At 36.8% G+C, this 10676-nt stretch overlaps 2 protein-coding genes across 2 annotated transcripts; both read right to left on the bottom strand.

Moving 5' to 3' along the window:
* Positions 1-453: 453 nt before the first annotated feature.
* On the bottom strand, positions 454-1748 carry LOC149161680 (RING-H2 finger protein ATL2-like). Its single transcript, XM_089435552.1, has one exon. The coding sequence runs from the start codon at positions 1554-1556 to the stop codon at positions 639-641; it is 918 nt and encodes a 305-aa protein (XP_089291678.1). The 5' UTR covers positions 1557-1748; the 3' UTR covers positions 454-638.
* A 7378-nt stretch (positions 1749-9126) lies between these two features.
* On the bottom strand, positions 9127-10375 carry LOC149161679 (RING-H2 finger protein ATL2-like). The gene has a single exon (XM_089435551.1). It carries the CDS (start codon positions 10175-10177, stop codon positions 9260-9262), a length of 918 nt encoding a protein of 305 aa, XP_089291677.1. The 5' UTR covers positions 10178-10375; the 3' UTR covers positions 9127-9259.
* Between the last annotated feature and the right edge of the window lie 301 nt (positions 10376-10676).

Raw genomic sequence — 10676 nt, 5'->3', positions numbered from 1 at the left:
AATGGTTTTATGGTTTGGTTTTTTAATTGGAATTGGGTGATAATTTTTTAATAAGATTATGATGTTTAATTATTGAACTAACAGGTTTATTGAGTCTAGAGGCTTATTTTACAACCCAGTATGATGTGTAACCTATTGTATAACCCAGTATGATGTGTAACCGTGTCCATCCATCATCAAAATTGAAATCTTGCTCATGTGCAATAAAATAAAAAAATCTAAAAATCTAAAAAAATTAAATAACTATACAAAACATTTAAATAATATTTTCTTATAAAAAATTATAAATAAAAGAATTAGATTAGATTCATATTTAAAATAAATTTATAAAGAAGGTAAATTCCTCACATCCTATAAATTATATACTCCAATTTAAGAATTTAAAAAGATACAAAATTAACCAAGAAATATATATATTGAGAAAGAAAAGTTCATTAAAAACCTCAAATATCATTTACAGATCATATACTAACATTTTTGTGTGGATTGATTCGCCAATTACAACATAAATTATGTTTAGTCGCATATTACGATATAATTTATATGAATGACATGTGTCTCTTGTTTCCACCAGTAACCACAACACAAAATTCAACGCGTGGGACGTGCTCTGCACCAGGGAAGGGACATAGACTAATTCAATTTCGATTACTTTCGGCGTCGCGTTCAGCAGGATGATCGGATGGGAAGACCTGACTCCTCTCTATGTCTCTGCTCACTATCCGCGTAAGCGAACGAAGGCGAGTAACGGGAGATCGCGAAGACAACTGCGAACCGTTTGGTGAAACGCGCTGATGGCCTTCCCCGAGAGCCGAGAAGCCATCGGGTCTCTTGGGTATTTCAATGGCAATCTCAGGCATTAACGCTCTTCCACCAGAAGTTCCCTCATCCATCTCTGCTTTTATCCGCTTCTGCCGATCCCAAGAGAATATATTTGTTGGCTTCTGCAGACTGTACTCTTCTCCACAGCTTACACTCTGCTCTTGCTGCAAATTCAGATTGTCTTGGAAGCCTGAAGTAATTGGTCCTGGGATTGTAACCGAAACCTGCTCGACTCTAGCGGATTCTGAAACTGGTTGTTCCTGCTGGGCGCCGGTTCTGCAAATGGGACAAGTGGAATGCGAACGAAACCACATGTCTATGCAATCGACATGAAAACTATGCCTGCAATTTGGCAGAACACGGCCTTTCTCATTTTCCTCGAATTCGGACAGACACACCGCGCACTCCAGCCCATCTGTGAAGTTCTGTGATTTATAGAGAAACATGGGCAGAGTTTCTAATATCGCAGAATCCAGCCCCACGTTCCACAGCCGCTCTGGTTCTTCTCCCGTAAAATAAAACCGAAGACCGGTAGAAGCCGATCTCCGTCGAGTCCATTCGAAAAATCTAGCAGGCGATACCGAACTCCATCTGGCATAAAGGTGCAGCAAAATGACTAGCAAAGCCAGAAGTAGGAGACATATTATGGCTAATATCACAACATTGTCATAGACGAAATATCTGGGCTCGCCATTTTCCTGAGGTGGGTCATGATGATCACTTTCCGAGCTCATCGTATATCAAATTGAAACCAGAGAATGGAAATTCTGTTTCAATTTGGGTGATCTCGAACCACAAGCTACTTAGATAGCCTGCCCTGCAAAGATAGCAAGCTACAACTAGTTGCTCTTTATGTGGTTCGAGCCTTCAGTTTCTCCCCACTTGGCAGCATCTCCAATGCTTTTATGAACTGAAAAAGCTTCCTCGCTTTCAGAAGCCGAGAAATGCCGCGTTTGTTTCGACGGATTGACGATGAGGGTCGTTATAAAAAGGTCACTCCAGATTAGCCACGCAGCTTCCAAGAACCTGTGTTTGCAAAAGTCTTCAATTTTCCCATGCTTTTAGATTTGACTACAGAAATATGGCCATCCGCGTCGTTCGGACTCCGGGTACGCTGTTTCCGTGTTGACTTCATTGAATAGATAGGTCGTAACGTTCGTCCAACGAAAATGCCGTGCTTTGGACGGCCCTGGCCGGAGATGGAAGGAACCAGCTGGGATTTTTCTTCCTTCTGTACCAACAGAAAGATATTGTTGTGAAATGTAGAAAGGAATACAGTGATGTGTGGTGAGATGGATTGGTCGGTTGGGTGAAACTTATTAGGTGAGGGTTCAAATCATTTTGAGTATATTGTTTTGCTATGGTGTGCAGTTTAAGGAGTAGATTCCTTATTAGTTGGAGTCTCAGCGCTTGCCAAAATCATAAGAAATTATATCTGCTTGCAGGTTGTTAAAGGAGTTGTCTATAATGCGACTTTTTGGAGATTCAGGTGACGGAATCCGGCGGAAGAAATTGAGGCTAAATCTTGATTTGTTGCAGTTAAAATGGTTTTTTAACTGCATATTTGGATTCAACACCCTGGAAAACCCCTGGGACGCTTTCATTGTGCAGAAACTAGCTATAAACTTGCAATTCCAATAAATTCCTGCCGACCGGAAAAACCTGCCGAAAAAGCTTTCAAAAAGTCCAGTTATAGACAACTGCGTTGTTAAATGTACTCTTGGTGTTATAGTGGCAGCTATTAAGTTTATCCATTGAAAGTGATTGAAGGAAGGTAATTGTTCGCTGTAGTTTAACTAATTGTTTTATATTTTTAAGTTTAGCCATTAAAAGTGATTGAAAGTGAGTTCCATATATTAGATTTACCCATTAAAGGTGAATTCCATAGATTAGATTTACCCATTGAAGGTGATATGATTGAAGGTGAATTCCATAGATTAGGTTTAACCATTGAAGGTGATTGAAGGTGATTGTTTGCCATAGTTTAACTAATTGTTTTATATTTTTAGGTTTTCAAGGTTTTTCGTATTTTTTCTTGTTCTATAAATTTTGTTTGAAATTTGGTAAGAATTTAATAAATTTATAAATTTGATATATAAACTCTGTATAATCCAAGTGTTTCAAGGATTTTTCATTGGGCTAAATTTAATTATGTATTAGTTTAAACACCATATAAACACACTTTTTAATCAAAAACTCTAAAAAGAATTAGTTGACAACATTTTATTAAATTATATTGGAGAGTTATTAATTCACATGTGAGATTAATAAACCATGCTATTGACTTATAATATTGTAACAAATCGTATTTCAAAATTAAAAATTAAAAAATATCCATAATTAAATGAGCAAATCTACATAGTTAAGAATTGTGTTATCTTTTTTTTTAGTTAATATATATTTAACTCATATGCTAATCCATTTCATAATTATTAATAATAATAATTTAAAATAAAATTATAATTTAGTTAATTTTTATAATAAGCTATACAAAATGGCTTGATAAAATATCACATAATATTTGTCTATTCATTAATCTATAATAAGAGTAACATAACAATAATGTGTGGCTTTTAAATTTAAGTATATAAAAGGTAATACAAACCAATATTTTAAATAATTATTAATATAATTTATTATGAAAATATAATTTATTAATATCTTTAAAAATATAATAAATAATAATAAAAAAAACTATTTTATAATATTTTTAAATTTAGTGAATGGGACACAATGAGGGAGTCATCACTTCATATAATTAATGAGCATGACTTGTGGCCCGCTATGTATTAAAATGGTAACGCGGTAAGGGTGGGGCTAATGTTTCAAGGTGGATTGGAAGAGGTGTGCGATTGGATCGTATCGAACCTTTGTAGTTCACAAAATAGGAAGGGAAAATGGTAGTGGAAGTGATTTATTCTTCGTCATTATTGATGTTGGTTTGGGTTGGACCATTCAATGCACTAAACCTCACATAGGATTTGATATCATTTTAGTCTTTTGTGATGTGGTTTCGGTTTTCTTTTCCTCTATTATTGTTATTTTTGTGTATGCTCTCTCAACATCGATTTTTTTTTTTATGTGTGAGCTCTTTTTTCCTTTCCTCCATTATTGCTATTTTTGTGTAGGCTGCCTCCACATCGATTGTTTATGTGTGAGATCTCTCAACCTTGCTACCTTCACTATGAAAGCGTGTAAGTTATTTGAGCCTTGATTCTTTTATTGTTCATAGACCTGTGCCATATTGCTCATTTAAGGCGAAGTTTGGGCTGGTTGCATGGGTTTGGAAACATGGTCCAACATAGAGCAAGGTGCAGACAAGGAAACGACAATCATGGATTTTTGGGTGGTTCTTGTGCTCATTCTAGGGCCAAGGCTCTCTCTGGCATATTTCATGAAAGATCCCCACAACAGTCTAAGAAGAGCTCTTTGAGTTTTAGGTAGACATGGCGGTTGAACGAGGCTACCTTTCTGATTTGGAAATATTAGTGGGTATTTCTTAATGGGTGTCTTGCATAAGGGACACCCAAAGCAGACAAAACCAATACTTGTTGATAATTAACCTCTATAAGAGGATGAAAACATTGCTCAAAATGGTTATTGTGGAAAAATAATGAAGCAAAAGAGGAGATTTTGTTGATGTTGAACAAGGTGGTGCCCCACCAAAAATACATGGGTGTTTATCTCGGTAGGACTGGAGGCCAATTAGCTCTCACTCTAGAGCCAACTAGTTGCATTCAGGGGTACACCAACCCCAATGAGGTGGACGTCTTCACATTTAATGTTATGATGAATTTCATTTTGATGTTTTTCTGGTTAACTAGCTCTACTAGGGTGTGGTATGCTACTCTAAATAATACAATTGATAGGCATTATGTAGTTTTTTCTACGCACATCTCATGGTGCTTACTAGACCTCTTGAAATACTATAAGTTTTGGGTACACTAGTATGATTTCAATATTTATTTTTGCACTGGGCTTATCAAAACCTAATTTCTTTGTTGGTAGATATTGTGATGGAAATCTTATAGCCTTTGGTCATCGCCCTCTCTTTGGAGGATTTTCAACTTTAGGAATATTCCCTTCATATGGAGCTCTCCCATTGTGGCGTCATCTCTCCAGATCCATTAAACCATGATAATTTTTTTTGCAGCAGGGTTCTCCCCTTCTTCAAGGTGATGCAATCACTTCAAATCACTTAAGCTTTTTGGTCTTCGTGAGGTCACTAAAAGGGGGTACCTTATGTCTACAAGTGGGAGTTGCTAACTCTACCTCTACATTTGGAGCTAGAATCCAAGATCGAATAAGAATCACTTCAAGCTCAATGCGGCTCCTACATGTGGATGGGAAAATTTAGGAAGGGATTTTTCTCAAATATTATGCTATAGCGAAGGATGCATTAATCCTCTTAATCAAAAGATCAAATGGAGGAGCCAAAGATTGGGGTGCACCCTCTTCCTCTTAGCCACAATCCTTTAAGGATGTTCTAAACTGATGGCTTCAACAACCGACTATCTCTCTTGGCCAACCTTCATTGTAGAATAAGCATAAGACATTCCAGAGCTAGAGGTGGAAGACCCCCAATCTAATATTTTCATCTTAACCTATATGAGTAATGCCACCATCTATTGTTTTAATTGGATTTGGTCATTAGCATTTTCACTTCGAGAATGGGTGCATCAAACCTGATCCCCAATTACAAATTTATATTTTTGTTCGAAGGGTTTCTTTTTGTTTTATTTAAAAAATCCAAAGGATTGTCAAATCTTTTTCTATCAAGGACCCTAGTTATGGGGTTGTTCTAGGCTCTCCTTTCAACCATGGTTTCCTAATTCAAGCCTTTATCCATGATAACATTGCCCACTCCAGCTTGGGTAAAACTTTCTAATATTCCCATTAATTTTAGTAAATCTAGAAAGCTTAGCTTTTGTAGGAAATTCCCTAGGTCATTTTATTAAGATAGATACAAACAAGATAGTGAGGGGTATTGTAACCTTTGCACACATTTTTTTCGAAATAGATCTTTGCAAAGGGTTGGCAAAAAGGAAACTATGGAAAAGAATGAAATCAAAGAGGAGATTTTTTTGATGTTGGACAAGGTGGTGCCCCAACAAAAATATATGGGGGCTCGTCTTAGTTGGATTGAACATGCTAATTAGCTCCCGCTCTAGGGCGAAGTGGTTGCAATTAGGGTTACACCAACCCTAATGAGGTGGACCTCTCAACTTTTACTTAATTCTATGATGAATTTCATTTTGATGTTTTTTTGTTTAGCCAGTTCTACTAGAGTGTGGTATGCTAGTCTAAATGGTACAATTGATAGGAAATATGTATCTGTTTCAATGGACATTTCATAGTGCTTACTGGGCCTCTCTAAAGGTTATAAATTTTGGGTACACTAGTATGAGTTTAATGCTTATTTTTGCATTGGGCTTATCAAAACCTGATTCCTTTGTTGGCGGTTATTGTGATGGAAACCCTATAACGTTCAATTGTCGCCCTGTCTTTGGAGGATTTTCAACTCTAGGAATCTTCCCTTCATATGGAGCTCCCTCCATTATGGGAATTTTGATGTCTAAAATGGGCCTCCTAGGGAAATTATAAAATAATAGTGGAAATAATAAAATAAGATTAGATTGTATCATCAAATTTTAGAGGGAAGAAAGAAAAAACTATTTTTTCAACTTGTATTTCCAACTTATCTCCTTACGGGTTTACTCAAATTTCGAGTGGAAACACTCATTGGATGCAAAATTTGATTCCTCATCCAAGGAGTACACATGTTGCATACTTTCGATGGACCCTACTACACGAAAAATGAGAAATACATGAACAAACGTGATTGCAATCATGTTTTTTCATGTATTTCTCATTTTTCGTGTAGCAGGGTCTATTGAAAGTATGTAACATGGATACTCCTTGGATGAGGAATTAAATTTAATTTTTTCATCCAACGAGTACTCCAACTCAAAATTTGAGTAAAACCTTAAGGAGATAAGTTGAAAATACGAGTTGAAAAAGTAGTTTTATTATTTTATTATTTTTTAATCTTTTTACTTTTTTACTCCAAAAATGGTGAATCATCCCCCATGGTTGACATCATCATCTTGAATCCTATTGGTTCTTATAAAGTTTATTTTGTTTGTAAATTTTCTTAGGAGGCTCATTTTAGACCTCAAAATTCCCTTGATGCATTGTGTCACCATTGCTCCAGATTTATTAAATCATGAGGAAATTTTTGGTAGAAGGATTCTCCCCTCCTCTAATGTCATGTCGTCGCTTCAAATCTCTTGATCTTTTCGATATTCGTGAGGATTCCCACAAAGGTTCCTTATTTCTACAGGTGGGAGCTACCGATTCTATATCTACATTTGGAGCTAGAATCATAGATCAAACAATAATCCCTTCTATATCAATGTGGCTCCTACATGGGAGTAGGAAACTTCAGAAAGGGATTTTGCTCAAAGATTATGGTATAGCCAAGGATGCATTAATCCTCTTACTCTCAAGATCGAATAGAGGAGCGAAAGGTTGGGGTGCACCCTCTTTCTCTTAGACACAATCCATTAAGGATGTTATAAAATGAGGGTTCTAGAAATTGACTCCCAAAGATCTCTCGACCAACCTTAATTGTAGAACAAGTGGAAGAAATTCTAGAACTAGAGGTGGAAGACCCACAACCTAATATTTTCAACTTAACCTATATGAGGAATGCCATCATCTCTTGTTTTAATGGGGTTTCACCATTAACAATTGCACTCCGAGAATGGGTGCATCAAACTTGATCCTCGAATATGAATCTATACTTTTATTCAAAGGGTTTCTTTGTTTTTTGGTTCAAAAACCAAGAGGAATTTCAAAGAGTTTTTTTTATCAAGGACCCTAGTTATGGGGCCGTTCTAATCTCTCCTTTCAACCATGGTTTCTTGAATTTAACCGCGTATCCATGAACACATTTCCCACTTCAGTTTGGATAAGACTTTCTAATATGCCAATTCATTTGTTAACTCCATAAATCTTAGCTTATGTAGGAAATTCCCTAGGCCACTTTATTAAGGTAGATACAAACAAGATTGTGATGGGTATTGTAACCTTTGCACACACTTGTCTTGAAATAGATCTTAGAAAATGGTTTACTAATATGATCCTTATCAATTGGAATGGCATAATCTTTTTGCAACCGATGGATTACTAGACTACAACTTTCCACTATAAGTCCTATCAATAATTAGGTCATTTCCAAAATGCTTTCCTTTCTTCTCAAAGGAATTCTCCTTGATGCCAATAAAAAGAATAAGGATGGAAAGACCTAAGAGGATATAAGAATTCCTCAGTTCACAAGCATGATATCAAGTAGCAACAACGAGCAACTGCAACTAAATTTAGCCCCTCAGCCTCAACTCAGCCCACTGCAACACTAATTCATCCCAGAAAATCTATGATCCCTCCTCCTCCACCATATCACCACCCTCACCTAGATCCCTCAGATGGAGAAGAGAGAGACATAACCATGATCTTGGCTTTTTCCACGAGATGACACAAATATATTCATGAATCAGATTACTTAGATAGTGATAAGGAAGCAACAACTATTGCAGATCCTTTGGAAATACAAGTGCCTCAAGGAAATGCAAACATTGCCTCCATGTCATCTATGCCCAATAACTTCTCAAAATGGATTGAAATTGACAAGAAAAAAGGAAAAAAAGACCTTTGAGCAACTCAATAATCGTTTATCTATATATTTTGTGTCTTGACTCTCTACACAACTTTTTGCATTATGGATTTATTCTTGGATATGGTCAAGCATCTTGTTTGGAAAGCCATACAAAATATTTAATTTAAAAAAGGCATATTTATTCTCACACTAATGTCCACTTTTTTGCTAATAAACAACCAACTAAGTGGTATAATTTTTTTGATTATATAAATTAATGAAAAAAAAAATTTTTCCCGTGCAAAAATAAATTAAAAGATAAAAAAATATTTCAATATTATAGGTTATACCTAAAAAAAAAGGGGTTTCATGTGTTTTAATGGTTTTATTGTTTGGGTTTTCAATTGGATTTTGGTGATAAATTTTTAATTAGATTATGATTTTTAATTACTTTACATGTATAGATAGATTTATTAAAAAATTATGTTTCCACGCATTCAATAAATTATATATTCTAAATTATATAACTTAAAAAGATACTCATCAGATTTAAAACAAAATTAACCTATTAAAAAGTAAAGTTCATTAAAAACTTCAATTATCATTTACAGATCATTTACAAACATTTTTGCTTGGATTATTACAACATAAGTTACGTTTAGTCACAGATTACGATATAATTTACATGAATGGCATGTGTCTCTTGTTTCCACCAGTAACCACAACACTAAATTCAAGGCATGGGAGGTCCTCTGCACCAGGGAAGGGACAGAGACTACTTCAATTCCCACTTTCGGTGTCGCGTTCAGCAGGGTGATCGGATGGGAAGACCTGACTCCTCTCAATGTCTCTGCTCACTATCCGCGTAAGCGAACAAAGGGGAGTAACGGGAGATCTCGAAGACCGCTGCCAACCATTTGGTGAACCTGGACGCTGATGGCCTTCCCCGGGAGACGAGAAGCTGTCGGGCCTCTTGGGTATTTCAATGGCAATCTCAGGCATTAACACTCTTCCACCAGAAGTTCCCTCATCCATGTCTGGTTTCCTCTGCTTCTGCCAATCCCAAGTGAATATATTTGTTGGCTTCTGCAGATTGTACTCTTCTCCACAGCTTCCACTCTGCTCTTGCTGCAAATTCAGATTGTCTTGGAAGCCTGAAGTAATTGGTCCTGGGATTGTAACCGAAACCTGCTCGACTCTAGCGCATTCCGAAACTGGCTGTTCCAGCTGGGCGCCGGTTCTGCAAATGGGACAAGTGGAATGGGAACGAAACCACCTGTCTATACACTCGACATGAAAACTATGCCTGCAATTTGGCAGAAGACGGCCTTTCTCATTTTCCTCGAATTCGCACAGACACACTGCGCACTCCAGTCCATCTGTGAAGTTCTGTGATTTATAGAGAAACATGGGCAGAGTTTCTAATATCGCAGAATCCAGCCCCATGTTCCACAGCCTCTCTGGTTCTTCTTCCGTAATATAAAACTGAGGAGCGGTAGAAGCCGATCTCCGTCGAGTCCGTCCGAAAAATCTAGCAGGCGATACCGAACTCCATCTGGCATAAAAGTGTAGCAAAATGAGTAGCAAAGCCGGAAGTAGGAGACATATTCTGGCCAATATCACGATATTGTCATAGACGAAATATCTGGGCTCGCCATTTTCCTGAGGTAGGTAATGATGATCACTTTCCGAGATCATCGTATATCAAATTGAAACCACAGAACCGAAATTTTGTTTCAATTTGGGTGATCTCGAACCACAAACTGCTTAGATAGCCTGCCCTGCAAAGATAGCAAGCTACAACTACTTGCTCTTTATGTGGTTCGAGCCTCCAATTTCTCCCCACTTGGCAGCACCTCCAATGCTTCTATGAACCAAAAATGGTTTTCTCGCTTTTAGAAGCCGAGAAATGCCGCGTTTGTTTCGACGGATTGGCGATGAGGGTCGTGATAAAAAGGTCATTCCAGAGGCCCATTTTCAGCCAAGCAACCTCCAAGAACCTGTATTTGTAAAAGTTTTCAACCACGCAGCTTCCAAGAACTTGTGTTTGCAAAACTCTTCAATTTTCCAATGCTTTTAGAGTTGACTGCAGAAATATGGCTCAGGTTAAAAATTTAATTATTCTCGCAAGATATTTTAACACAACTTGCTAAATACAACTTGTTAGTTGGAAAAGATAAATACTCTTCACTGCATT

This window comes from Pinus tabuliformis, chromosome 5_2, assembly GCF_031772625.1.
Source record: "Pinus tabuliformis cultivar Carrire ecotype Pingquan chromosome 5_2, CPIR1, whole genome shotgun sequence".
NCBI lineage: Eukaryota > Viridiplantae > Streptophyta > Pinopsida > Pinales > Pinaceae > Pinus > Pinus tabuliformis.
This window is presented reverse-complemented; position numbering and strand designations above follow the sequence as displayed.

Coding starts and splice junctions, on each gene's coding strand:
- LOC149161680 (XM_089435552.1), bottom strand. CDS start 1,556: ATGAGCTCGGAAAGTGATCATCATGACCCACCTCAGGAAAATGGCGAG.
- LOC149161679 (XM_089435551.1), bottom strand. CDS start 10,177: ATGATCTCGGAAAGTGATCATCATTACCTACCTCAGGAAAATGGCGAG.